At 47.6% G+C, this 27643-nt stretch overlaps 1 protein-coding gene across 3 annotated transcripts; it reads right to left on the bottom strand.

Moving 5' to 3' along the window:
- Positions 1-15433: 15433 nt before the first annotated feature.
- BRD2 (bromodomain containing 2) lies at positions 15434-23259 on the bottom strand. Of its 3 annotated transcripts, none has more exons than XM_046639160.1 (12): positions 23122-23259; positions 21211-21514; positions 20463-20600; positions 19812-19950; positions 19515-19729; positions 19047-19421; positions 18405-18533; positions 17958-18209; positions 17568-17836; positions 16630-16934; positions 16296-16418; positions 15434-16182 (listed from the first exon to the last, which is right to left on the bottom strand). In XM_046639160.1, exons 1-12 carry the CDS (start codon positions 23148-23150, stop codon positions 16046-16048), a joined length of 2415 nt encoding a protein of 804 aa, XP_046495116.1. In that variant the 5' UTR covers positions 23151-23259; the 3' UTR covers positions 15434-16045. The 3 variants fall into 3 exon arrangements, with proteins under 3 accessions (XP_046495116.1, XP_046495117.1, XP_046495118.1); XM_046639161.1 differs by lacking the exon at positions 21211-21514 and adding an exon at positions 20870-20961 and having other exon boundaries at positions 23122-23256; XM_046639162.1 differs by lacking the exon at positions 23122-23259 and adding an exon at positions 20870-20961 and having other exon boundaries at positions 21211-21354.
- Between the last annotated feature and the right edge of the window lie 4384 nt (positions 23260-27643).

A 27643-nucleotide genomic window follows, 5' to 3' on the forward strand; every position in this document is an offset into this window, starting at 1 on the left:
TTCTTTTGACTAGAAGTGTGCTTTGTTCACTATGCATACATTACCCTGGAAGTGGAACTTCTAGGAACAATTCCAAATCTCTTAGATTTATGTGTCTGCCTTCATACTCACATTTGTTTCTTCTAGTCTCAATATCGTCTATCATTACAAAAAAAATTGTCCTCCTGCATTCTTGATCTGACTCCATTCTCTTTTAGGACAGAGTTCAATAGTCACCTCCTCTTCTGTATTGTCAAACTCCCTTCTTTGCGGGGTCCCCCCTACACACAATAAACATGTCATCTCTCCTGTATAATGAGAACATCAAATCCCCTCTCTGTCCTGTACCCCAGCCTCGCCCATCCCCACGAGTTCCTCCCAGTCACTCTCTCTGAAAGTCTTCTTCGTGGGCTGCCTCCAGATCCCGTCTTCCAATCCTCTCGCTCTCTTTTAATTTTTAACAAAGTTATGTTATACACATAAAGAGTCAAATACTCCTACAAGATTTGCTTAAAAAATTCCAGGCTCCAGCCCTCTCTCCTACCATGTCCTCAGCCCTAGAGGCAGTAACTTTCAACTGTTTTAACCAATTTTATTGGTATTGACCTCCCTCCCGTCTCTAAATAACACGTTTGTGTGGCTACATCTTGATCTTTCAGCTTTAGGCTGTATTCTTTACTTCCTGCTATGGGAGAGGAGGTTTAGATATTTTTTTCATCCTCACTTTATGCACATTCCTCTTCCCACGTTCCCTTCCTTTGATACTTTTGTATCAAAAGGATTTTGTATTGTCACTTAGGCTAGCTTGATGTTCAGTGTTTATATTATCATGATCACGTGAATGCTGCTCACAGCCAAACTACAGAGTAAACGATGCTTGCTCTTCCTTTCCAAGGCAACTTTTTGTGTTCCCTGGAGTTAATAATTGTCCTTTTTTCCCTTTGCTTGCTTTTATTTGTACCTAACATTAATGAACCAGAAATTCATTAATACAAAATTCATTCTCACAATACAGTCAGACACAGCAGATATTCTGTCAAATTTATCATCGGATAAAACTCTTCTGGGATCTTCTGTCTGCTCCAGTCTTAACTAGTTGCCCTCAGTGACACAGCTGTCATCCTGAGATCGCCTTTCACCATCTTTGTCAGGATTTACCTGTCCTCTGTGTTGGATCTTCTGTTTCTTATATCTAGTAATTATATCCAGTGTTGTGGTTACTGCCTTATTTTAGAGAGGCACATCCTCTTTTTTTTTTTGGTGAGGAAGATTGGCCCTGTGCTAACATCTGTACCATTCTTCCACTATTTTGTATCTGGGACACTGCCACAGCATGGCTTGATGAGTGGTGTGTAGGTCTGTCCCCATGATCAGAATTCACAAACCCAGGGCTGCTGAAGTGGAGCACTTGAACTTACCCACTATGCCACTGGGCTGGCCCTGAGGCACATCCTCTTTTGGCTTCCTGAGAAAGAGTGCACATGAGGCAAACTTTTATGCTTTGTATGTCAGAAAATGTGTTTATTCTACCCTCACACTTGAATGATAGCTCAGTTGGGTATAAAATTCAAGGTTGGAAATAATTTTCGTCAGAATTTTTAAAGCATTTCTTCATAGTCTCTTAGCTTTCAGTGTTATAATTGAGAAGCCAAAAGGTATTCAGAGTCCTGAAACTCAGTTGTGATTTGTTGTTTTTTCTCTCTGGAAGCTTGTAGGATGTTTTCTCTTCCCTTCCTCCAACTTTAAATTCCTGTAGGGGCTCCATTACCTGCAGGGTGAAGATATTTCTCAAACTGTCCTCAATCTACCCTTTTAACCTTATTGCTAATAGCTCCCTGAAGATAGTCAACGCTGAAGTCACACAAAATTCTCAGTGTATGTTTACTCCACCTGCCTTTGCACATACAACCAACCAGCAGCAGTTCTGCAGGGCTCCAGGAGAGGAGAGGAGAGGTTCATGGGAATTCCACTCTTGTCTAGATTTACTCCATAATGAAGAGGTCATTGGTGTCCTTCAACAGAAGTTAACTTCTGTTGAGGCTTCTGTGTAGTAGGAAATGGGGTGAGCTGAAGAATGACCAGTTTGGCAAATTACTAAAGAGATTTTACTTCTTCCACCAGCAACATTCATGTTGCTCCCCTTGTTCAGACCTTTCTCACCTAGAATAGAATCTAAATTCCTTACTGGCTAAGGCTCTTACTGGCCTTGTGTGTCTCTTCAATCTCACCTTCTTCCACTTTTCCTTCTTTCTTTAAGCTACAGCCACCCTATATTGCCTTGGAATCCCCCTCCCCAAGATCTTAACATCAATGCCTCCAGCTGGTCATCCATTCACAACTCATTGTGGTAAAAATTCAGAGGCTTCCCTGATCAGCTTTGCTACACAAACCTCCTACCTACCTCCTCCCTCCCTCCCTCCCTCCTACCCCCAGGCCTCTCTGTCACTTTACCCTCTTACCTTTACAGAGGGATGCCTCTCCTGGAGTGTGGCCCCTCCCCTCAGGCTGCCTTTCCTCCTTTAACCTCCTGGAAAGACTTCCTGATCTCCTGTAGATAAGCAGAGTCACTTCCTCACTTCTCTCTTCACCAAGTCTTCAGTCATTACCACTAACCATGATTTGGCCCCTCTTGTGGTTTGACTCCACCTCAAGCAGAGGCTCCAAATCTGAACAGTCCTCGAATCTCCCAAAGAGAGAACTCCCCAGTGTTTCTTCCCCCTGAAAACTTTCTGCTGCCTCATCCCTTGAGCCCCAACATCACTCCTGAGCCCTGGTTGGATTCCCAGTTGCCCCTCATTCCTTCCCTCAGGCCAAGTTCTTACCACAATGTCTGGAACGTGGTGGTTAATAAATGTTGAAACAACTGACTGACGAAAGAGTGAACTGTAGTCACTCTGCTCTCAAATTCCTTGATGACATGCCCAAATAAAGAAAAACAAACAAAAACTTTCTGCTGTTATTAACTATTGCTTTTATTGTCATTATTCTCTTTCATTTATTGAGCACTTCCAATGTGCCACATACTAAACACCTTACATTTGTCAAATCTATTAGTCTGCACACATCATGAATCACACTTGGCATTTCCTGCATTGTTCTATGAAACCTGAATGGTCCTAACTTAACTAAAAATGAATCAATCAAAGGATATTTTTCTTCTAAAACATATTTTAATATGGGTAAATAAACGCCAAACATACGTATGTAGCTTTTATTATAGAGTAATCTCTCTTTTAAGAATGATATATCATTTTTGGTAACATCAAAAAGATTGGCAACATGCCCAGTAAGGTGGAATAGTTGAAAAAGTTGTGGTACAGCCACACAGGGAACAGCATAAAGCTGTTAGAAGGAGTGAGGGGGCGCTCTGAGCTGATGCGGAGGGAACTCTAGGATGCAGGGGAAAATGCAAGATACAAAAGAATGTGTATAGTATGTGCTACATTTACAGTAAGAAAGAGGGGAAATACACATTTCCAAAAAGCCACACTGGAAGGATAAATTGTCAAATTGTTAAAAACGAAATTGTTAAAAATGGGGGAAAGGAGACTAGAATTTAGGGAATGAGTTTGAGGCAACAGGAATAGTAGTGAATATTGACATTTGAAACATATAAATGCTTTACAACTTTTATAAAAATTAAACAAAAACCCTAAAATCTAAACCAAACAGAAACAACTGAACCATACAGAGAAAAGAATTATTTTAACTGACATTGGAAGACAGTACTGTATATTCTCACTGGAATATATTCTACGAATAAAAAGAACTACTAAAAACTGAACATTATTAGTCATTTTATCATCAATAGCAATATTGTATTATTATTTTGAAACTATATTATGTAAATTATAAGATAAAGCAAATCAATAATTACCGATGTAATGTAATCAGGAACCAAGATTTTTAGTGTATAAAAAGGAAGAAAAAAGTAGCTGAATTAAAAACACTAATATTAAATTTGAATTAGAAATGTCGATTTAGACTAATGATTTATAAATATATATATATATATATCCCCTTGCTCTAGCAACTGGAAGCAACGTTACGTCAGTAGCAATGAGCATCCCCAGTGCACAGGTTGTAGTTTCTAAATTCCATTACCCAGTAAAAGGAAAAAGAGCTTTTTGGAGAAGTGACTCATTTCAGGTCTGGGTTAGGGAAAATACAAAGCAAGCTTGTTTCAGAAAACAAAGAAGTGCTCAAAGACCATAGAGTCATCTCAAAAGAGAAGAGCAGCCAGCTTGAAGGGGCTCCCATTGGCCAAATTTGGGACAATTTGAGCATCAAAAAAGTTATTATAATCAACTGAAACACACTAAATATATAAAAATCCATGAGTCCCTAATAATTATGAAACAAAAGTAAAACAAACAAGCAACAACAACAATACTTTTCTATCACCGCTGGATGTGACAATCTAATTCTAACACAGAAAATTGGTACTTAAGAAAACAAGCATAGGGGCTAGCCCTGTGGCCTAGTGGTTAAGTTTGGTGCATTCTGCTTTGGCGGCTTGGGTTTGGTTCCTACACTACTCATTGGCGGCCATGCTGTGGCAGTGACCCACATACAAAGTAGAGGAAGACTGGCACAGGGGTTAGCTCAGGGCAAATCTTCCTCAGGCAAAAGAGGAGGATTGGCAACAGATGTTAACTCAGGGCAACTCTTCCTCAGGTAAAAAAAAAAAGAAAGAAAAGAAAACAAGCATACATCCTGACTTTTCAGAGGAACTATAGTTCCATTGATGAGAAAAGTCATTCCTTTCAGATGACTGCTGGCTAATAAATGTAGAAGAAATAACAGAATTACAAAATCAGCATTTTGCAACCTTAATGTGATCATTGATTTAAGGAAGACATGGTAGATGTTAAAACCATTAGGAAATAGATGATGGGGAACTGGAGAGTCACATCATGCCAAAATATCATGCCCATAGGCTGTTTGCTGTTGACCAAAGGGGAGAAGATATCTTTATAGAGGAGAGAGATCTGGCTGTCACCACCTCGACTCAGTGATCAACCTTGGTCGCACCAAAAACGGGACAACAAGACAGTAGCCATATGCTTCCTGAGGAGATGAAAGTGAAGTATGGAGCATCAACTACGAAGAATTATTGTCAGGAAATCTTTAATCTGAATCTAATCAAGCCTTCAGATCAAAGTTCTAGTTAACAGTTCAAAGTTCTAGTTACATTGGAAAGAGGAATAAGTCAAATGAAACCATGAAGAAATAACCACATACATTTAGAATTCTGCAAGACAGCTGGCTTGGTCTCTTTAAAAAGACAATGTAAAAAAAGTGGGAGGGGGAGATTAAAAGAGACTAAATATCACAATCAAATTTAGTGGGTGATTCTTGGCAATACCTTTGGAAGAAAACAGATATAAAAACACTTCTGAGACAAATGCGAAAATCTGAATACGGACTGGGTAATCAGCGATATTAGGAAATTATTTTCAGTTTGTTCAGGATTGGTTATGGGACTGTGGTTATGTTACAAGACATCTTTATGCAAAAGAATCTAGGGATGAACTGCCATGCTGTCTTTATTTTGAAATGGATTCAGATACATACACACACATACACACTTGAAACAAATATGGCAAAATCTTGACAATTGTTGAATCTACGTTATGGGTATTCAAGTATTCTTTGTACTTTTTCCACCTTGTCTGTATGTTTGGAATTTTCTTGATAAAAAGTGTGTGTGTTTATTTATAGTGCTATGCCACAGTTGAAAATACCAGGAAATTAAATGAGAGATTACTAGATTCCTGAATCTATGAGTTGATGTATGTTACCTATTGAATATTTACTCTTCTATAATAGTTATTTTATAATTTAAATATAAAATAATTTTAATACTTTATTCTTTTGTTTTAATTAAAATAAAATAAGCATGACGCAATGCCTTTGATTTTTGGCTCCATTACATGGTTATTAAACACACATAAAATTTAGCCATGTCTTCCAGCAACTTTTTCATCCCCAAGTTCAAAGTGCAGCCTCATTTTATCTTGGGAGTCCTACAATTGCTTCGCCAATAGCTTATCCTTTGAAAAAAATGTTCTGGGGCCGGCCCCGTGGCCAAGTGGTTAAGTTCCCGAGCTCTGCTACGGTGGCCCAGGGTTTTGCTGGTTTGGATCCTGGGCGTGGACACGGCACCACTCATCAGGCCAGTTGAGGCAGCGTCCCATGTGTCACAATTAGGGGGACCCACAACTAAAATATACAACTATGTACTGGGGGGACTTGGGGAGAAAAAGCAGAAAGAAAAAAAAAGAAAAAGAAAAAAGAAGATAGGCAACAGTTGTTAGCTCAGGTGCCAATCTTTAAAAAAAAAAAAGGAAGATTGGCAAGTTGTTAGCTCAAGGTGCCAATCTTTAAAAAAAAAAAATGTTCTGTAGTCACAAGTTACTGCAACACTGCCTATAGTCATCTCAGGAACACCCAGAATAAGTTCAACTATAAAAATATTAAGATGGTTTGTAATTTTGTACATTCTCCCATGTTTGAGATTTTATTGTCAATCCCAATCAGAAAACAGATAAGACTGTAAAAATAGCAAAAATGGAGAAGGTATTAGGTTTCCAAAATCTTAGAAAGTTCTTGTAATTTTTATTCCTGGTCTATAATTTTTGTCATCCTTTTCTTCTCCTCCCTACATGATCGGTGCAAACCTTGGTGTCGCCTCCTCCCCCCCTTTCCTTTCCTGGACCTGTCCACCTGGTCACAGCCATCTCCTTCACCATCCACCTCCGACACCCTTGTTCCCATAGCCCTCTTCCTTCATAAAGGTCCCAGTCTCTAAGCCAAGCCTGAAGGGATGGTTAGGAGGGACAGTATGTATAAACAGTCACCATTCAGACATTACTCAGTCCAAAGTGAATATCTTCCACCCTGGGGCCAGCCCTGTGGTGCAGCAGTTAAGTGTGCACATCCCGCTTTGGCGGCCTGGAGTTCGCAGGCCGGATCCGGGGTGCAGATGTGGCACCGCTCGGCAGGCCATGCTGTGGCGGGTGTCCCACACATAAGGTAGAGGAAGATGGGCACGGATGTTAGCTCAGGGCCAGTCTTCCTCAGCAAAAAGAGGAGGATTGGCAGCAGATGTTAGCTCAGGACTGATCTTCCTCAAAGACAAAAAACAAAAACCAAAAAAAACCTTCCACCCAGTCTTGTTCCTCTTCACACAGCAAAGGCCATCATTGGGAATTCCCTCACCTATACTTGCGGGGCGAGGTCGTTTCATTTCTTCTTTGTGTCTTCGCACTTCCTAATAGCTCTTCAGCTAAGCTCAATTTAATCGGCTTGGTGAAGAAAAATTAATTTTCTCCAGCATGGTGGAATCTTGGGCAGAAGCTACATTTAAAAAGACAAAGATAGATGATAGATAGATAGATAGAGGTGTGTGTGTGTGTGTGCATGCGTGCACGTGTGTATATGGATCTCCAGCCTTAGTCTTCAGTTCAGGTTGATGGAATTAACAATATCTGGATGTTTTTTCTAAATTTCACTTCTGAATTCCTTTTTTATCTAGAATATAACTAGAAACTTTTGGCATAGAAAAAAGAATATAAACTTTGCAATGAGCCTTATCCTGTCCCACTAGCTCTATGATCTTATGCACATTAAGTTAGAGTCTCTTCATCTCTAAAACAGGAATAATAATACATATGTGATAGGGATGTTCTGTGACTGAAAGAGATAACTATGAAAATGCCCATCAAAACGCCTGGCCCATAGCAAGGGCTTAGTGTCAATTCCATTTCCCTGACTTTTTCCTTCTCTCTCCGCTTCCCCAGCCTCTGCAGAAACAGCATTCTTTCTGGATTGTTTTCCACCTTACTCTGAAGCAAGCCTTCCCCACCACTCCCACTCACAGAACTGCTCTCTGAAACAGCCTCTCAACCCCAAACTGCTCCTTCTTTTGCTCATCATTATTTCCTTCACTTGATTTTTTCCTCCTGGCCAAATCATTAGCTAAGTCACTGTGGGGCTCTGCAGGGTCTGTTTGTGAGGCCAAAGGTAGTGACGGAAGAACATAATACTGGGGATCAGCCTGAGGGGCGGGAGATGGCGTCCAGAACAGCAAATCAGTGGTTTGGGTCACTGTGGCTGGAATTAGGTCCAGAACAGATGCAAAATTTTAAGGGGAAGTCTAAGCAAAGGTTCATGACCAGTCTCAGCACCAGGTCACTGACCAGACCCCTGGAAAGTGGGGGCCAAGTAAGGAGAGTCCCCTCTGGAAGGTGGCAGGCACGACCAGAAACCTGAAACAGGAACGGGAGGGAGTGGGGGATCCAGCTTGTTCTTTCTCAAATCCAGAACAGCGAACAACGCGCTGAGGTGACCACAGACCTGGGTTCCCATCAAAGAGCACTAAGGTTCGCTCTGACGGAGACGTTGGACTTCCTGGCCTTTTACAACTATGAGTCTGTGAGGAACTTGTTACCTTTCATTTCCCTGGGTATACTTAGAGTTAAAAGCATACAAGCAAACTTAGCAAACTGCTTTTTTTTTTTTTTTTTTTTTTGTAGAGGGAGAAGAAAAAGGATGAGAGAAACTGTGAAACTGTCTCCTTTTTTGCAGCAACTCTGGATGGGAAACGAAAACGAGGCAAGGAGACAGGGAGATAGGTAATAGCCATTTCTGGAGGAACTCGCGGTGTCTCTACAGCCTGCCTTTCTGGGGAAGCCAGTTCCAATACAACATTGCCAGGGCAGAAAGGAAAGTGTTCATCGAGTAGCCAGTATTACATTCTCATCGTCTCAGAAATTATAACAGCAACTGACTCTCTGAGGTCCGACAGTTGCAACTGATACAAGAGCACTTTAGTAACATTCTTTTTTCAAACGAACACCTGGCAAAAACTCTTTTTCTTATTTTTTAAGATCGGCACCTGAGCTAACATCTGTTGCCAATCTTTTTTCTTCTTCTTCTTCTCCCCAAAGCCCCCCAGTGCATAGTTGTATATTCTAGTTGGTCCTTCTAGTTCTGCTATGTGCGACGCCGCCTCAGCATGGCTTGATGAGTGGTGCCATGTCCGCACCCAGGATCTGAACTGTCGAAACCCCGTGCCGCCGAAGCAGAGCGCATGAACTCAACCACTCGGCCACGGGCCCGGCCCTCCCGGCAAAAATTCTTACTGCTGGAGAATAAATCCCTTTTCTCCTCCAACCTTAAATGAAACATTAGCTTACCTGACAAGATTAGCAATGTCCTCATTTGGCAAACACACGTGAGAAATACTTTATTATGTATAAACATCTATTTGCCATACAAGGACACAAAAACGCTTGAAGTTTGGGAAGGATGATGGGTTCATCTGACTTGCACAAGGAGCAATTCTTACCTAGGCCACCTTGGGTTGAGGTGAGGCCTCACTGGAGGTGACAAGCCTGGTACCCCAAGGAGGGAGTCTACTGGCATGGTGAGGAGGGGGCAGGGCATGAGGGAAGAAGGTGGTGGGTGGACCCTGAGACAACGTGGTATAGCAGAAAGACATGGACTCTGGAAGCGTTGATTCAGTTCAGGTTAATACACTTCTCTGAGCCTCTGTTTTCTCTTCTATTAAGTGGGCATAATAGAATCTAATGATCAGGAGTTGAATGTTGCAAGAATCACTAGATGAAGTGTATAAAGTGACAAGCATAGGGAGGGCCTGGACAATAATAAAGCCTAGTGTACGTTAGCTTTCACCATCTCCCTACATGGCCGAAGAGGTAACATCTCCCATTCACAAGGTGACCACTCATCCCAATTTGCCCAGGACTTTCCCAGTTTTATTGCTAAAAGTCCCATGTCTGGGAAAACTCTTCAGCCCCTGGCAAACCTGAGACAGTTGGTTTACTCTGCATTTCCCACACCTTGATGAGACACCTTGTCCAAACCTCAGCTCTGGGCCTGCCAGCCCTAGGGCAGGGCTGACGAGCCTCCTTCTGGGATCTGTGCTGGGGTACCCGGGTGGGTGCAAATGCCAAGAGGTGTCTTAACCATCATTTATGCTTATATTTAAACTGTTTCCCCAGGCACTGGGAAGGTTAAGGATAGAAAGAACAAGACAGTCCTTACCTCACAAAGGAGCCGTGGGAGACATGCACAAGGGGGCAAAATTAAGGAGGAAGGAAGTTATGTGTGAACTGATAATGGAAGTTGTCAGTCTAATTGTTCACTGGGAGAGTCCTCAAAGGCTGGTGAGCAGAACAGCCACAACAGAGAGGCCACTTTAACTCAATGCTAGGCACTCCCGCTGGACTCTGGAGACAGGGGAGTGGTGGAATGGAGAGGGCCTGGTACATAGAGAGAAGCTCGCTGAGGTCCCTTGGGAGGTGTGTGTGCATGTGTCGTGGGAGACACAAGGACGGTCAGAAAAGTCTTTATAGTGGAGATAACAATTGTTCTTGGAGATTGTGTAGGATTTCTTGATGGGGGAGAGGAGATTCTAGGCAGAGAGAACAGCATGTGGCCAGAACCAGTGGGAACGAGCAGCATGGGAGAATCTGGGAAGGCCTATTTTCTGCTCTGAGTCGAGCACAGAGTTCAAGGAAGGGTGAATGAGGGGTATAACTTTGTAGCGGTAACAAAGGCTGGATCCAGGCCTGGTAGGCCTTGCAAAGGGGTTTAAACCTTAAGGGTAATAAGCAACATGATCAGATTTATTTTCTAAAGGAACTTTCTGGCAGCTACCGTATGGGGGATGGGTTAGATGGAATTAAGACTGTAGATAGAAGACTAGTAAGAGAGTTGTGACAGTCCAGCCTGAGGGGGCACGATAGGAGAGCAGTGATAGGGGAAGGCTCAGTGGGCTTCGGTGGCTGAACAGAGGGGAAGGAGGTGTGGATAGTGACGGGGACGACTCCGGGCAGATGTCCCGGCTCTGGCTCAGGTGACTGGGAGTGTGATGATACATTAATGATACTGGCTCTGGGCCTCAGCTTCCTCGTCTATAAAAGGGTGATGAGTATCTAACTACCTCGTGGAGTTATTACGAGGACTTACTTGTAAAGGGGTTCATTAATGTCTGGCACATTAGAGAGTTCTGTATGAGCGCTTGACACATAAACAGATAACCCACGGAGGGACATGTTTGGGAAAAGAGATAGGATCTTTTATGGACATGTATTGAGCGCCAGAAGTCTATGGGACATTGCCATTAGGCAGTTGAAAAACAGACTTGGAACTTTGGAGCAAGGTCTGGACAGAAACATTTTATGGATGGGAGTTGCCTCCAGAGGAATGGGTAAAATTGCTTATAAATACTGTGCAAATAAGGAGAAGCGGACCAAGGAAGGTAACATGAGTGACAACATCTCACAGAAGGCTGAGGCAGAGACTTCAGAGAAGCTAAGAGGGGCTGTCCCAAAACGATGAGAGCTAGGAAGAGTGGTGTCAAGGAGGCTGGGGGAAGCCGCAGGAGACGCTTCAGAGGTAAAGGAAGATGAAGACCTCTGGTCATGAAAGTGAAGGCTCATGTTTCAAGAACAGAATTACAGGAAAGGAAAGAAAACCTAAAGATGGGAGGCTGGGAGCAAAAATATTTAGAACTGAGATTCAGGAGGAAGTCATGGGTAACATGCTCACCAGGTGGCGCCAAAGATCCTCTGTGGCTATCAATGAGCGCCTCAGAACTCCCGCCTCTTAGGCAAGCCTTGTTGGAGTTTCATTCTAAACTGCCAGCCAGATGGCACGCCTTTAGTCCCCAAACTATCAAACTTCCACTTCCACTACTGGAAAGCTCAGGGACTCTGACGGATAGAGAGATATATATACAACTCTGCTCTTCCTTTGGTATGTGGAGATAAGAATTTTCGGGGGCTAGTCCCATGTATTCTATCTCCTACACAGTTTTCAAATCTCTCCACATCTCTTCATCTGTGTTGCTGCCTGTCCATCCCAGACCGCCGTCCTCATTGGCTGGGACTGACCACTGTAGCTGCTCTCTCAATTATCACTCTGCATCCATTCTCAATGCCCCACAAACCCAACATGATTCTCCTTACTGCAACTTCTTCCAAGCATGTGTGTCTCCTAGCTCCCCATTAGCCCACAGAATGGGAATTCTGGTGTAATAGTTCCTGGAGCCAGACTGCTGGGTTCAAATCCCACCTCCAGCACTCACTGGCTGTTAGGACCTTGGGCAAGTTCCTTAACCTTTTTCTACCTCATTTCTTCAGCTGTTAACTGGAGATAAAGACAATTTACCTCATAGGACTATGATGAGGACCGAATGAGTTTACAGGTTGTTTTTATCTTGGCATATAGTCTTCAGGATAAAATTCAAATTCTTGTGGCCTACATGCCCTCCTTGATCTAGCTCTGCCTGCCTCTCTGGCGGTCTCTGGAAGCACTCACTTTCATCTTGCTGCTTCAGCACCACCTGCATTCAGGCCGTTACCATCACTGGTTCTTCTGCAGGCAATGTTCACTTCCCCTCCTCCCTCATACAAACACTGCTCATCTTTCTCTCATCTGTCTGAACAGATCTCCGGTTAGAGATCTCTCAGATCAGAACCCTCTCCTAAATTCTTTATAGATCTTTGCATGGTGTCTAATGTTGTCCCTGTCCCTGCTCCCAGCACATAAACTAAGGTGACAGCAAGCTGTCTTATTCAGTGCTGGAGACCAGCTAGTAGAATCTTGCACCTTGAACTTGGGTGACGATCCAGGAAAGAGGAAAGAAGCAAAAATGTGAGATCACAGGGACATCAGATTAATTCCCTTTACCCTCCCCAGCTCTCTAGCAGTCCCTGTCCCATGGCTCAGGCAGACCTCCCTCGGGTTATTTTGGGCAAGCCCCAGAGATTAACTCCAACCTGCCCTGGTCCTTGGCCTGGGAGCCCCTCAGGCTGGTCCTTTAGGGTAACAAGGCTTTCCAATCTGGATAGTCCTGAGGGAACCTAAGAGCAAGGTTGGCAGGGCTGCAACTGGGGTCCGTACATTGGGTGTCATAAAGATGAAGAGTCTGGGAAGACCAAGTCATGCCTTTATCTTGGAGCCCATCAGCACAATCACTGCACTGTGATAGCCAATAATTGCACTCTTTTCTGATGGGGAGGCTTCACGAGGACAGGGCCTTTTCTTTGTATCTTCACCTCCACCCCTCCTGACTTAGCAGTTTGCCAGTGTCTAGGTCTACTGACACAACAGTAATAGCGTTTGTTGAAAAAAAGGCAATCCAGAGAACTCACGAAAACGTGTTGACTGAATAAAAGCTTCCTATAGAAGCACTAAAGAGAAACAAATGGCATGAGAGGAAGAAAAGCAGAGGGAGGGGAACCCACGATTCCAAGAGCTGGGAAGACCATGGGAGTAAATCATGTAGGACTCCAGTTGTGTTCTTTCAGTGCTGGAGATCATGCTTGTTTCTTTGGAGGGCAGTAATTCCAACCAAGATGGCTCTCTATCGGACTCCTGAAACTATTACAATGCCTAAAGAGGATGGGATGGGGTAGAGCTGGGGTTTGGACCAGTAAATTCAAGTAAAGAGTAAATCCAAGGACAAACTGAAACCCCAAGGGTCAGGGACCAGGGCAAGGACTCTTTACCGAAAGATTGTCAGGAAATCCACGAACCTCTGTAAACTGCCTACTAACTGACATGGCAGGGCGGGAGGCATGACACAGGCCCAGAACCACTGGTTCCCAGTCTCAGCCTGTTCTGCAGAGGGATGAGCCAGGTCTCCTCCTCTTACAGCATTCAGGGTTGTTCTGGGTTCAGTTCATATGTTAATTACACTAAGGTGCCTCCAAAAGTAAATCAGAAACTTATCTTTTGATAACTGAAATTTTTATTTTTGTCAACTGTAATAAAAGTCTTAAAAGTACGTCAACAGGGGCCAGCCTGGTGCCTCAGTGGTTAAGTGCGCCTGTTCCCCTTTGGCAGACCAGGGTTCACCGGTTTGGATCCTGGGTGTGGACATGGCACTGCTTCGCAAGCCACGCCGTGGCAGGCATCCCACATAAAGAGTAGAGGAAGATGGGCACGGATGTTAGCTCAGGGCCAGTCTTCCTCAGCAAAAAGAGGAGGATTGGCAGCAGTTGACTTGGGGCTAATCTTCCTCAAAAAAAAAAAAAGTACATGAACAGAAAGGGGATGCAGCCAGATTATCTTAAGGTTCTCTAAGTAGCCTCCTCCCAAAAGTAATCCCACTCAAACCTTAAAATTCCCTCTGAAATGAGATGTAGTCCCAGACACATAGACATGCATCTAATTGAAATCTCAACTTCAATATTTACCCTTTTAAGACTTAATTAATTTCCATTTTACCCCCACAACTCCCGAGTTTTCAAAATCTTTCCTATCCCTCCTCTCAAGAGAACCCGAGACCAAAGGGGACCAAATTCCCTCACTGAGCTCCACAATTAAGTTGGCCAAAAAGCCCAACTAGGGGTCTCTTTTCCTTTAAACTAAGGGCCTTGCAAAACCATTAATAAGTGGTTCTCAACCTTGTTTGTGCGTTCTCATCTCTTCGAGCTTTTGAAAATTGTTACTCAGGCCCCTTTACAAATAACTCATTAAGGACAGAATCCAGAAATTGCTGTCGTTTTTAAAAGCTCTACTGGAGTAACAAGCATGCAAAGGTTGAGAAATCACTGCTAGAGTCTAATCCACCGCTCTTTCAGAATCTCCATTACCACCTCCACCCGATTCCACCCTACACCTTGTTTCCACCCTACACCTTGTTTCTGGCAACATTTATGGCAGAACAAGCCATTAGCTTTATTTACATCCCCAATTCTCATTTTCTTTCAAAACTCAGGTTTCCACCTATGTTCCATCACATTAAGCTGTTTTACTTTTGTAGTCTCTAACCTCCAAATTCCAGAACCAACACCACCCAGCTCCCTGAACTGCCCCCTCCCCTTAGCAAGACAAGGTGTTGGCCTTCCGGAAAGTCGTTTTTGTGATTTGAATTGGAGAGAATTGCTGTAATGCTCTGAATTGGCATTCTGATAAAATCAGCAATCTGAGGCCAAAGCAGCAAATTATAAAAGTAGACACAACTGCGTCCTCAGGGCAGATGCCCAATGCAAAACTCACCTGCTGTTGGCTACCTCCCATTCCTTTCACCGTTTTAAGTGTGTTCAGGAAACAATCCACACATCCAGCACCACAGAAAACCTCAGAGCGTACCTCAAATTTTGAATTCAAAACTCTTGGTCTCTTGGTTAAGGCATGAACAAGCCAGGTGTGCTTTTTCCATCTAAACCAGAGCAGATCTTGAACTGGTTATTCTGGAGGATCCATTTTACAAAGGGCACATTCATTTACTTTTCTCAGCACAACCACCACCTACTATAGTTTGTTTAAAAAGACACAATCCAACTACAGGATGGCGCTCTTCCTTTCTCTCACCCCAAGAATACTTTGCTCAGAATTCTCACTCAGTTAAATCTTATCATGTTCCTTTTGAAGCACTACAGAAACAAACGTTATTAAGATAACTCAAACCTTGAATAATATTTTCTTTATTTACAAGTTAGAATCAACAGACAAAGAAAAGACAATCCAGGGGACCAAATGGGGAGATGACTGAAACCCCCAGGGGCCCCAAATGGAGCAGAAGGAAAAGGGAAAAACAGAGTAGAAAAAAAAAGTCAACGTAAAAAAAGAGCTCTCCCTTCTTCCCTCCCCATGGAGGCCAAGGGGACCATGGCCCCACCCCCTCAGCCTTATCTAGCTTAAAATAAATTAGAACAAACAATCTCAAAACAGGGCCCTTACAAGTGCACAGGGCAGCTATGGCCTCAGGTAACCCCATTATCAGGGCCTTTGCCCACTCCCACCCTGTAGCCCTGCCCAGCCCCGTCATTCTGAATGGCGGCTCTATGCCCAGGAGGTCACTCTCAATGGGGTTGAGAACTCAATCTTATTATTTTGTCCATTTATATCCCCCCTTCAGTAAATGTCCCTGCACCCCTCCCCCCTGCAGAGCCAGCTCTCCTACAGTGGGGGGACGGGAGGTGAGATGAAGAAGTGTCACAGCAAGGGAGGGAAAAGGGTGGGGCAGGGTGGTCTAGGGGTCCGGTCCTGCGGAGCCTCCTGCCCCATCTGGCCTGGCCCCTTAGCCTGAGTCTGAGTCACTGGTGTCTGACGAAGAGGAAGATGAAGAGGAGGAGCTGGAATCTGAGCTGGAGCTGGAAGCGCTGAGGCGAGACACTGCTACCTGCTGTGCCGATGATGACTCTGTTTTCTCACTTGCTGCAGAACAAAGTTGGAAGTTAAAAGATAGTAAGTCTGATCTCCATTTCTCAACAAAATGCAGCTAAGAGGACAAGATGTAGTGAATTTGCAGTGGCTTATAGGTTACTCACCTTTCTTGGGGGGCTTTTTGGTGGAATTGAGCTGCCCACTAACATCTTGTAACCTCTTCTCTAGTTCCCGCTTCTTCTCCAAAGCCAGTTCCTCTTTTGTCTTTCCCACAGGTTTTTTAATGGCTAGAAAAAGAAACAAAGATTGTAGCAAGCACCCTAGTTTTAGTGCCCCCTATAGTTGCCAAGTTCCTTCTTCAACATTTGGAAGCAACTACTGCATTCCACCATCCTGGGAGCTAACATGAGTGCAGTAAGCATCCCCAATGACCCTCTTCTAAATTGTCCTCAGAACTATGAGGATTGCTGCGTGAACAGATAGACCTCATTTACTCACTGTAGGGCTTCCGCGGTTTCTTTCGTAGGCAGGAAAGGACGTAGCGTTCAAGCTCTCTCAGCGTCGATGGCTTGAGCGTTTCAAAATCAATCTCAATCTCTTCTGGGTTTGAGTCACGTAAAGAGGGCTCCCTGGCTTGTATTATGTGCACAACCCGACCCAGCTTCTCTCCAGGCAACTTGTTGATATCCAGGCTCAACTGCCGCTTCTCATCGTAACTCATGGGCCGACTTTCCTCTTCCTCCTCTGAATCATAGCCTGTAGGCAGGGCAGGTGGGGCTGTCTTTGTGGCCTTTTTGGGAAGTCTAAAGGCAAAAGAAAATTGTCAGCTGGGGAAACATCAATGACTTTTCCCAACACGCTTTCACTGTTCAACTCTGTAACTGGATTTCTTGCCTGGAGGAGCTTTTGTTTTCCATTAAGGCAGATGCGTGATCTAGAAGTGGACTACTGTGACACTGTATTATCTAAGTGGAGCTTCTCACATACAAGCATTTTACATTTATCTTGGGGTTCGAGAACTAGATACAGATACACTGACATGGGGCCATCTTTTTGCTCCCTAAAGTGCTAACCCAGCCTTAATCGTGGAAAACACTAAGACAGCATGGACTCATTAGTTTAGAAAAAGGATAGGCAAACTATGGCCAAGGAACAAATCTGGCCTGTCATTTGTTTTTGTAAATAAAGTCTCATTAGAACATAGCCATATTCATGATTCTATATTGCCTGTGGCTGCTTCCACACTACACTGGAAGACCTGAGCAGCTCTGAGACCCTATGGTCTTCAAAGTCTGTATCTGTCGCCTGCCTATTTACAAGTTCACTGATCTCTGCTTTAGAAAGAACTCTGCAAGGGGTGGGAGAAAGCATCCTCTCCCGAAGAAGCTATAGAAACAGCCAAGCTCATCTCTACCTCCTATCCTGTTAGAACTCACTTGGTGCCACTTCCGCCAGAAGAAGGTCCAAAGCCAGGAGGGCCTAGTGCAGCAGCACTGCCACTCCCAGTGCCACTTGCTTTCTTGGACTTCTTGGGCTGAGATGGGCGGGGTGCCCGAGGCCCTTTGTCATCTTCATCCACCCCAGCTCGGCCTCGATGCTTCTCTGCCTTCCGTTTCTTCTTTTTCTCTTTTTTTTCTCTCTTCCGCTTGGGCTTGGATATTGGGCCTTGGGATAGGGCAGCCAGCTGTTCATGTACTGCCCGAAGCTAGAAAAGGAAAAGAATCACACAAAATGGGAAAATAAAGTAGAATAAAAAGACCAAGAAAGAAAGAAAAGTTATGGTGTGAATCTCTTACTCAATAAACTGAACAGTGATAAAATAATACCTGTTCTTGTAATTCAGCCAAGCGATGAGCCCTTTCTTCTTCAGAGTCAGAGCTTTCACTCTCCTCCTCTTCCTCTTCCTCCTCCTCATCTTCATCCTCCTCTTCCTCAGAAGAGCTCTCACTGCTGCTTTCCTCACTGGAGGACTCTGAAGATGATTTGGCCAAGCCAGGGGGCAAGGCAGTAGAGACTGGTAAGGGCCCTGGTTCCAGCGGTTCATCTGGCATCTTGGCATAACGGAACTCAAATACATCCTAGAAACAGAGGGGGAGTGAAAACCATGCTGATGGATCGTGCCCTGATCATACTCAGTTGCCTGACGGTACAACTCTAATTTACAACTGTGAGATAGACTAGAGAGCCTCATGTCAAGGCTGTGCAGCACAGATGACAAAATCTCTCTCCCCAAATCCATTTTATTTTTTTCACACTCCAACCCTGACACTCACCTGTAATTTTCGTGCCATGGCTACAACATCGTGGTCTGGGGGGTTGTACTTATAGCAGTTGGAGAACATAAGCCGCACATCAGCAGCAAACTCCTGTGCATCCCGGTAATCACGATTCTCCATCTTCCGCTGCAGAAGGAGGCAGCATCAGAAGCTGCACAGGTAGGGAGACTCACCTTTCCCTGCCAACCCCAGACACTGCAAAAGTAGCCCTCTTGAGAGCACAGTGGGGATGACCTTAAGGATCTATGCCCTGGGGTTCAGGACTGAAGACAAAGGAATTTGGGTGGGTTGAAGAAGTATCTATGTCTAGAAAGACAAACCATTTCTTAAGTGAAAAAGGAGAGTGGATAGCCACTGACTATCCTTCTACCCCCTAACTTCCTTAACATTCCCAATAAGCAGAAGTTAACTGTACATTAATAGTGCTGTCCCAAAGACAAAACCCACAATACTGTTTCAAACTCCAGGAAATGGGGACTCTTATCAAGTACTTGACTTTTAGCCTAATAGGGTAAAACACTGTCGTGAAACTAAAATACCAATAACCAAAGATTGCTGTGTACCCTTAAGTGATTATTTTATTGATCCCTAGGCTCCAACCACTGCCTGATCATCCCATCTGCCCCATGCAGTGGGTACCTTGACAGTGCTGAGGTCCATGGGGTGCTTAATGATGTCATGGTAGTCATGTAGGCCAAGAGCAGAAGCATCCACTGGTTTATAGAAAGGCCAGGCATAGGCAGCATGCTTCTTAGAGAGTAACTCCTTCAAAATGCCATTGCAATGTTTTAACTGTTCTGACAGCTTTCCTTTCTTGGAGCTCTGGTGTTGCTGCTGAGAGTCAGGCAAGTCTTTGCGTGGGGGCTTGATGGGGCGGCCACTCTCTCTACGCGTAGGGGGAAGTCGTGCCGCCTTAGGTTCAAGACCCCCAGGAGGGCTAGCGGGGGAACCAGGAGCCAGGATGGCTGTTGGTGTAGGGGTGGTAGTATCTGCTTTCCGCTTTACCCCTTTTTTCTGCGGAGAAATACAAGATGGGTCCCTTTTACCCTGAGTCCACCTCAAGACCATTCCCTCCCCATTAACCAAAGGAAATCCATAAATCTCTACCTTGGCAAGGGGCTGTGCCGGCGGAGCTGCAGAGACAGCAAGTAGTGGGGGTCCAGCGGAGTGCAAGGACTTAAGAAGGGGAGAAGAGATGACCGACGGATGGGGAATGTTGAGGACAGTGGTAGGTATCTCAGGTGGTGGAGTATACAGGGCTGTATGAGACACAGAAGAGACAGCAGGCACCTGATGGGCACTGGTGATACTGCCCTGGAGCGCTAGGGGAAAAGAAAAAAAAGTTTAGCTTAATCATCTCTCCCGTCTTTCGGTCCCCATGAGCAAAACTCCCACTCTTCCTACCTGCCAATTTGGCCCCCTTCTTGTGGCTGTTCTTAGGGATGGTCACCACAAGCTCTTGTTCCTCTTGTGGCATCGATGCCACTTTCTGTAGAAAGATCTTTTCCAATGTTTGTGCCATCAGGACAATATCATCAGTGGGCTATAGGAAACACAAACAGGTTGAAACATGAGCAAAAAATAGACAAACCATTTTTCTCAGAGGAATTACTGACTCCAAGCATCACACCACCATCCCTTGTAGACAAATCTGTCATCAGGTATTGAATAATTACCTACACTGGGCCGCTAACTTCCCTTTTTTCTCCCAACTCTATCCCTCAAAATACAACAAAGGAAAAAAGTTCGGAAGAAAGAGCATGAGAACTGACAAGAAAAAATAGATCTTGTTCTACTCAGGTCTCTGGAGAGTTCTCTGAGAAACAGGGCCACTACACCCAAGTATGAAAACTGTTCTACTTAAATAACCTTTAATTCTGCATCTCTGAAACCACCTCGCTGTGTTCAGTGGTACCCTTTGAAGCTCAGATTTTCCAGATCCTGACTGTTGTGAGAACACTTTCCATAGAAAAAGACAAACTTTACGTGGACAAAACATCTAGCAATAATAGAAGCACTATCTCTCCTCATCTACTAATGAACAGAGAAACTCACCTTGTTGTAGATGTAACAGTTGGTGAACATGGTATTAAAATCCTGCATACACTCTGAGGCAGCCCAGTAATAGTTATTTTCAAGTCTCCTCTTAATAGTACCCATGTCCATAGGCTGCTTTATAATTTTGTGATAATCCTACAGAAAGAACAACTAGATCAGAGCTGCTTCAAGATAAATGCCTGTTCTCCTAAGCAAACTACTGACCCCCAACACACACACACACACATACACACCCCCTATGCCTTCAAGGAGTATATAGTCCCCTTAACTGCGGCCCCAATTAAACTACAGGACAGATAAAAATGGAGCAGGATTCTTAACACCCATAGGGAAGCACCTACTACCTTTCTCTAACCGCCCACCCCACCGCCCACTCTGCAAGGTTTCCCATCCTGTGACATTACCTCTGGGGCTGGCTATCCATGGGCTGCATGAGGGAGAGGAAGAAGCTAAGAATTTTGGCCACCGTGGTCCTCTCCCAACCTGGGGTGGGAATCTGTAAAATGGAGCCAGGGCACAAAAGTTAAGGAAGGACACATGGAGGGCACAATGAGAGATGTCAAGATAGCGAGAGATTGGATCAATCACAAGGGACCAAGAATGCAGAAAAATGGTAGCTATCTGCCCTACAGGGGAGAGACGGGAACTCCCTAGGGGCCGCAGCACCTATACCAGACAGCCCACCTCCACTCACACTCATTCTTCTTCATTTCGGTACCTGCCCCACTCCAATCTCTCTACTCACCGGCAGACCCAGTTTGACAGCATCCACAGGCTGCCGGAAAGGCCATGCAAACTGATGTTTCCACAGAGCCTTCATCACCACCTTGTGCAGGTACTGCAGCTGGTTGGTAACTCGTCCTGGCTTTTTGGGATTGGACACCTCTGGGGGTGGTGGGTTGGCAGGGGTCAGTTGCAAAGCTGGCACTGAAGCCATTGTGGGGCTCTCGAATCCCTCATACAACAGGGAGGGCTTCCGAATCCTTTTCCCTGGAGCTGCTGCCTCCGGGCCCAGCCCCAGTAACCCTGCATTCCCCTCCCCAGGGAGCCTGTGAAAACGGGAAACAAAATTAGATGTGGCAATCTCACGAAAATCGAGAGGCACTGCAGTTTACACTAAGTATTCAATAAATCCACGCTTGGGACCTGGTGAAAGGTGCTCAAGCTACAAAGTGCATCTTAGACAAAACCAGTATGCAAACAATCTGGGAGCTTTTGTTCTTGTCTCCCTTCTCCGACTTTTTTTTTGTTTCCATATTTTTAGTATACCTATCTGACCCCACCTTCTGGAATCTGATGGACTCTAACATTTTTTCATTCAGAATGGAGAAGCAGAAAAACCCCAAGATGGTTTCTGATAGAGCACAGCATCTGAGAACCATAGCCTTATGGGGATGGAACTTCAGCAAAATGGGTGGAGCTAAGAAACTCAAGGCCCAAGCTTCCTCCCCACTAGGGGCTTGGTGGTTGCCATGGTGGTTGAGCCTGAGGGAAGCGAATAAAAGAGGAAGGGAACAAAACAGGAGAAAAATTCCATACAATGCTAAAGAGACACCTAAGAATCCATCTGGGCAGAAGATCAGCATCCTCCAAAGCTGTGGATACTTAAATCCAAGACAGAAAACGGACCAAAAATCTAACGGGAAACCACATCAACTCTCAAAAAAAATTCACACTAGTGAGTATTTGTCAGACTTCCCAGCCTAGAATAACCCCACCTGCCAGCCCCCAGAATTTATTCGCAAATTCAGTCTCCTCCCTCCAAAGGACTCAAAAAAATAGAGGCGTCCAAACAGTCAAGGTCAGCAAGTTCCCTCCCAAGAATGATAGACGCCTCTCACCCTCCGCCAAAAAATACGATTCCAGTAACAGTTCCCATTGTAGCATCAACTCTGCACATCAAAGGCCAACAGGGGTTCAAGTTTACGTTCTCTCTGATGCTCCTCAGAACCAGGCGATTCCCAGGGCTCAAGACTAAAGACCCAAATCTCATTGTTTACATCCGCAAAACCAGACTAGAGGATCCTTAACTCCACCCTCCTCCCTGAGCGAAAACTCTCAATGCCACCCAAAACACATCCCCCCGACCAAACACACACGCCCCAACACAAAACCGATCCAGTCACCGAAACACGAGTTGTTCACTGACCCACCCTAAAGGGGCCCACAGACTCAGAAAGGGATCCCTCTACCCCACTCTGGGAATCCCGGTTGCCAATCCCTGAAGCTCCATCACCATGGCAACCTTATAAGGCACTAGATATGGTCACGAACCCCCCTCTCAAAGCCTGTAACAAACTGTCGCTAGACACCAGACCTACTACTACCTGCAGGACCCACTGCTCAATCAATGTCGACCCTGCCCATTACTTCCTGCCGCCACCCGTCTGCCCAACTCGGTTACGGCTGGACCACGGCGGGAAAAAGAACGTCTGAACTGACAACCTGCAGACCCTCCATACGCAGCATCTGCGCCGCTACCACCGTTCCCAAACCGTCGCTCAGCCCGCCCCGCGAGCCCCGAGAGCCAACAGTCGCGCCACCCAATAGGGACGCGCCCGAATCGGTTTCGCACTCTCTCCGAACCCAACGTCCCACACCCGCGCGCCGCAGCCTCCCAACGTCCCCTTCCCGCACGCGCCTCGCGGGGACGTACTTGTTGTGGGGTGTCACGTTTTGCAGCATCTTGACCGCGGGGACCCGGCGCTGCCCTCAGCCGCGGAAAGTCCGGGTGGCCTCGGTTCCCCTTACCGCCCGGGCCAGCATAACCCGGGAAGTGAGGGGGCCGTTGCCCTTGGTCCTCCAGGCGACAACCCCCCCCCCGCCGGGCCGGCACGGAAGCGGTCTCCTCCGCTACCTCTCGGAGAACTCCCGGCAGCTTGGCGCGCTCCGCGGGAGACGAACTGCGAGAAAATGGCGGCGGCCTCAGCTGAGGCGGGCGAGCGAAGGGGGACGGACTCTTCAAACCCTAGGACGGCCCCCGATCCCAGACACCGTCGTCAATATTGCCCGCTGTTGGTCTGCAAGGATCCCCTCTTCCTGCCAGGACCGTCCGGGGCGGACGAGGTCCCGTTTCGATCTTGGATGGAGGCGGATGAACACGAAAAGTGGTTTATGGAGCGGCCGCCTCCATCTTTGAAATCCTCTTGAGGGCGGAGTAGAGGGGGTGGATAGACTCCGAGGATTGGGCGGGGCCCGAAAAAGGGGAGCTTCGGGGGCTTCTATGGGGTCTGTACTGTCCGCCGGGACCGGTCATAGGCCGAGACGAAGGCCATTTCCAAGCGGATGGACGTGGATTGTAATGGCGGCCCCCGACGACTCGAAGGCTCTGTATCGGTAGGCAGAATCCTCCAGCTCGTTCTAGAGGCTGCTCCACTCCAGCGCGAAATGGCGCCGCCGAGCCCCGCGCCAGCCCTTTATATATAGGCAGGAGGGAGGAGCCTCGCCGCTCATGCGCGCCACCGTGCTCGAGATTTCCTCCACCCCCTTCGCGCGCGCACGCTCGCTCACGCGCGTGAAGAAGCAGAGTCGAAGGGGGAGGAACACCTCTCCGCGGGAGCGTTTCCTATTGGCCGGCTGAAGCGATGACGTCATAGGCTTCATTTCCAAGGTGTCAGTCACTAGGCAGAAGAGTGCCGCATAGACCCATAGGGAAGCGGCAACCCGCCACATCTCTGAGCCAATTGGCTGCGCTGTGGTTCGGCGACTCCAGGGAAACAGGGAGGTTGGCATGGATGCAGCACCCTCTCCCCGCCTCCCCTTCCAACAAAATCTTCCCAGGCGTCCAAACCCGGTGCGACTGGCGACTGCCAAGCTCGGGCAGGTCGTGCCATTCGTAGCTCCTCCATTGGGCAGAACGGCAGGAGGACTGGAGCGGCCGCGTGGGCGTAGCCAGCCTCGGCCCGCCAGGGTGTGGCTGCAGGATGCCCGGCGAGTTGGTGTTCTCGGCAGTGAGGCCGCTGCAGCCGAGAATCTGAAATGAGGAAGAAGACGCCATCTTAGAAGCCGCGGCCTGCTACTCTGGCAAACAGCTAAAGGCTCCCGAACGTAGCAAAGAAGGAACCTAACGTTCCTATGCTCCACAATATAAAAATACAGGCTTCCCAGAGTCTTAAAATCCTCCCCGTCCTTCCCCAGGTCAAACAATCGAAAGACAAAGGCAAAACACTTCTCAGAATCTATTATCTGTTAACTCCCAAAGGCTTCCTATCAACAAGATAACCAAACTAGAACACATTCCAAACACCTGCACCCCAAGCACCTCTCCAATCCCTCCCACTCATACGTCCAGTTAGCAATATAAACATCTGCCTGCTTGACAAAAGCTCCGCAGCTCAAAATTTCCAAACGCACCCACATACCCTATACGATGAAACCCACCTCCTCCCCAAACTTCATTCCGGTGTCTGGCTCGGAGCGGAAAAAACAAGTCGCGCCAGGGGCGAAGCAGGGTGAACACCCTCCCCGCTCCTGGCGAGCTCAGACCTATCCCCCCCCCCCCCCCCCCCCCGAGGGCAGGCCCGCACCCCGCCTTAGGGTCCCTCCGCCGCGGGGGCGGAAGGCTGCCCCCATCCCCCCACCAGGGTCCGGAGTCCTCCCCACGGAGCGGCTGGTCCATCGGTCAGCGCCAGGGAGGAGGGCGAGCGGAGGAGGCGGCGGCTGCGGCTCAGACTAGCCCTCCCCCTCCTACTCTCCCCTCCTCCCCTCCCCCCGGGCCGTCCGCCTCCGAGGAGGGGCAGGAGCCATTTTGGGAGCTCAGTTTCGCCCCCTCCCCCAACCTAGTCAACTAAGTCTTCCCCACAATCTAGTTATCTGGACTAGAGAAACAAACTACGTATGAAGAAAGAGCCAGAGCACAACAAGATCAGGATCTCTAAAGCCATCTCTGGGGCTCCCCCGCCCCCGTCCCCTTCTGGGAGAGTGAAAGAATTTCCCCTACCTGGGCTTTAGGCGGGGGGGGGTCTCCCCCCCTCCATTTCCCCTTTTCTGGCTACCAAGGAAGTAGTAGTTATGCGTATCTGAAAAAGGAAATTAACGTAACTCAACGAATATGAGGCCCCCTGCCAGGGGCTCGTGGGGGCCTAGGTCCTTGAGCTCCAACCATGTCACCCTCCCTCCTTCGCGGTAGCCTTTGAGCCCTAACCTCGGTTACTGCCTCTAAAATGGCCGTCAATCTCCCGTCTTCTCAATCACCCGAGTCGGGCAAACCCTGCGGGGGAAACTGCGCAGCGGGAAAGCAGAGTCTCTCCCCCACCAAGCCCCCACTAGGGATCAGGCCTCGGCCCCAAAAGTACATGCGGGCCCGCCCGAGTGGCTGCTGCAGGGAGCGCAATGACACAGCAACTTTGCCTTCTCCCCTCCCCCCCATCGCCCTCCCCCCTAGCGGCCCAGCCTCCCCAATCTGCTTTTCTCCACCCCGGGCCTTGCAAGTTTGTACAGAAGCCCATCGCGGGGGGAGGTCGGCCAGGGAAGAAACATCAGGCCGCCGAGAGAATACTGGGCCTTAGAAAGCGAAAGGGCAGCCAAACATTATTCTGGCTTATTTCCCTGCGTTCCGGAAAATCACTGCTCCCCGCTCTCTCCCAATCTTCCCTTCCCCCACATGAGTCACCGGGGAGGCCACTGCTACTCAGGAATTTGGAAAAGTAACTCTTCCCCCCTTTCCGTTGCCTCCCCCGCAGTACACAAGGAGACGACTGTTCAGGAATGGGGGAGGGGATGAAAGAGGCGAAAAACGCCACCCTGGAGAAACCCGAAACCTTGGGAGCTGTGAAATCACTCCAGGTCCGAAGCCTCACTCCCTCCTGTCTCAGACCACGATTTCTACTCCCTCCCAAAACCCTCCTCGGGCCTGGTTTCTGCTCCCAAGCATTCAGCCTGTGAGCCCTCCCTAGCCTGGGGTGGACACACGCTCAGCTAAGACCCCACCGGGGCAAAGAAGGTTTGTGCAGAAGGCTCCATAGGCCGTGTCCACGTGAATGCACAGAAATTCAATAAGCGACTCGAAGCGTAACCTCCACCACGCCATGTGATGACTGCCAGCTTCCTACCGCGGACACAAAGGAAGTACAGCAATGCTCCGTCCAATCTCTGGAGAGAAAGGGAGTGGGCGCCGGGAACAACCTCTGTTCATAGCCCAGGTTGCCAACTCTAAGCATTTACAGTCATGAGTAGAAACTCCAGTCGCCACACTCACTCCTCGGCCCACTAGGTCACCCCTCCCTCCAGCCGCCAGAAGGATCCCTTCTCACCTGGCTCCGGCCTCCTGTACCCCCAGGGAACGAATGGAACGAGGTGGGGGAACACACCGCCCCCACGCCCCTTTGCCCTCCAATTGGTACGGAAGCATGAGGTTGGCCATTCCCCTCCCCCATCACAGGGGCCCTCTCCCGCTCGCCCCCTCCCAAGCTCCCATTGGCTGTAAACTATTTGAAGGACAAATCCTCCCACCCTCAGGATTCTTCTATGAACCCCAAGAATCTCCTTCACGGACTCCCCACCATTGGTTAAGCACTTAAATGAATGACAACACCCCCGGCCCCCAAGGGCCCCTTCTCACCTGGATCCTGGAACCTTCCAGGGGGGCTCCAATCTTCCCCTCGGCTTGGTGCGGGGGGAGGATGTAATCCGGGGTGTCACCCCCCCGGAAGCCGAAGCTGTGTTGGGGGAGGGGGCGTAGCCCCCAGCCCCTCCCTTCCTGACCGATCGGGGGGTGGGGAGAACATCGGGGCCGCGCGGCCACGTCAGCAACACTCAGATTGGCTGACCCAGGTCACGTGCCAGCCGCCCCCCTTTCCCCCCCCCCCCCCCCCCGCCACGGGGGCCCTTTTTCCAAAGGTTCCCGGGGGTCGCTCATGGGCCAAGGGGGCCGCGTGGCCGAGGCCTATCTCCAGAGACCCAGCGCGCTCTAATGCCGCTGCTTCTTCACATGCCCGGCTTCCTATCCCGCTGTCGTCGACCCTGTCCCCCCCACTCGCCTCTCCGTACGGGTTCAGCATGGCTGCCGCAGCCCGGGAACGTGCACAGCGCAGGCGCAAGGGTGCGACCGGATTGGGGGAGGGGGAAGGAGCGCCGGAGGCCGCGAGCACAGCAGCAGTGCGCAGGCGTCTGGGTCTGTCCCGCGGCTCCGGTGGCGAGCCTGGGAGCGCGCGCTGTGGGTGGGGCGGAAGCGGGCGCGG

The sequence above is a fragment of the Equus quagga genome, chromosome 15 (genome assembly GCF_021613505.1).
Source record: "Equus quagga isolate Etosha38 chromosome 15, UCLA_HA_Equagga_1.0, whole genome shotgun sequence".
In the NCBI taxonomy this organism is placed as follows: Eukaryota; Metazoa; Chordata; class Mammalia; order Perissodactyla; family Equidae; genus Equus; species Equus quagga.

What these genes read in the sequence shown, in the direction of transcription:
- BRD2 (XM_046639160.1), bottom strand. Translation starts at nt 23,150, where the DNA reads ATGCTGCAAAACGTGACACCCCACAACAA. An exon ending in CGGCACAGCCCCTTGCCAAG is followed by an intron (nt 19,422 to 19,514) that starts GTAGAGATTTAT and finishes ATTTCTCCGCAG; the next exon opens with AAAAAAGGGGTAAAGCGGAA. An exon ending in CCATGGCACGAAAATTACAG is followed by an intron (nt 18,210 to 18,404) that starts GTGAGTGTCAGG and finishes CTCTGTTTCTAG; the next exon opens with GATGTATTTGAGTTCCGTTA.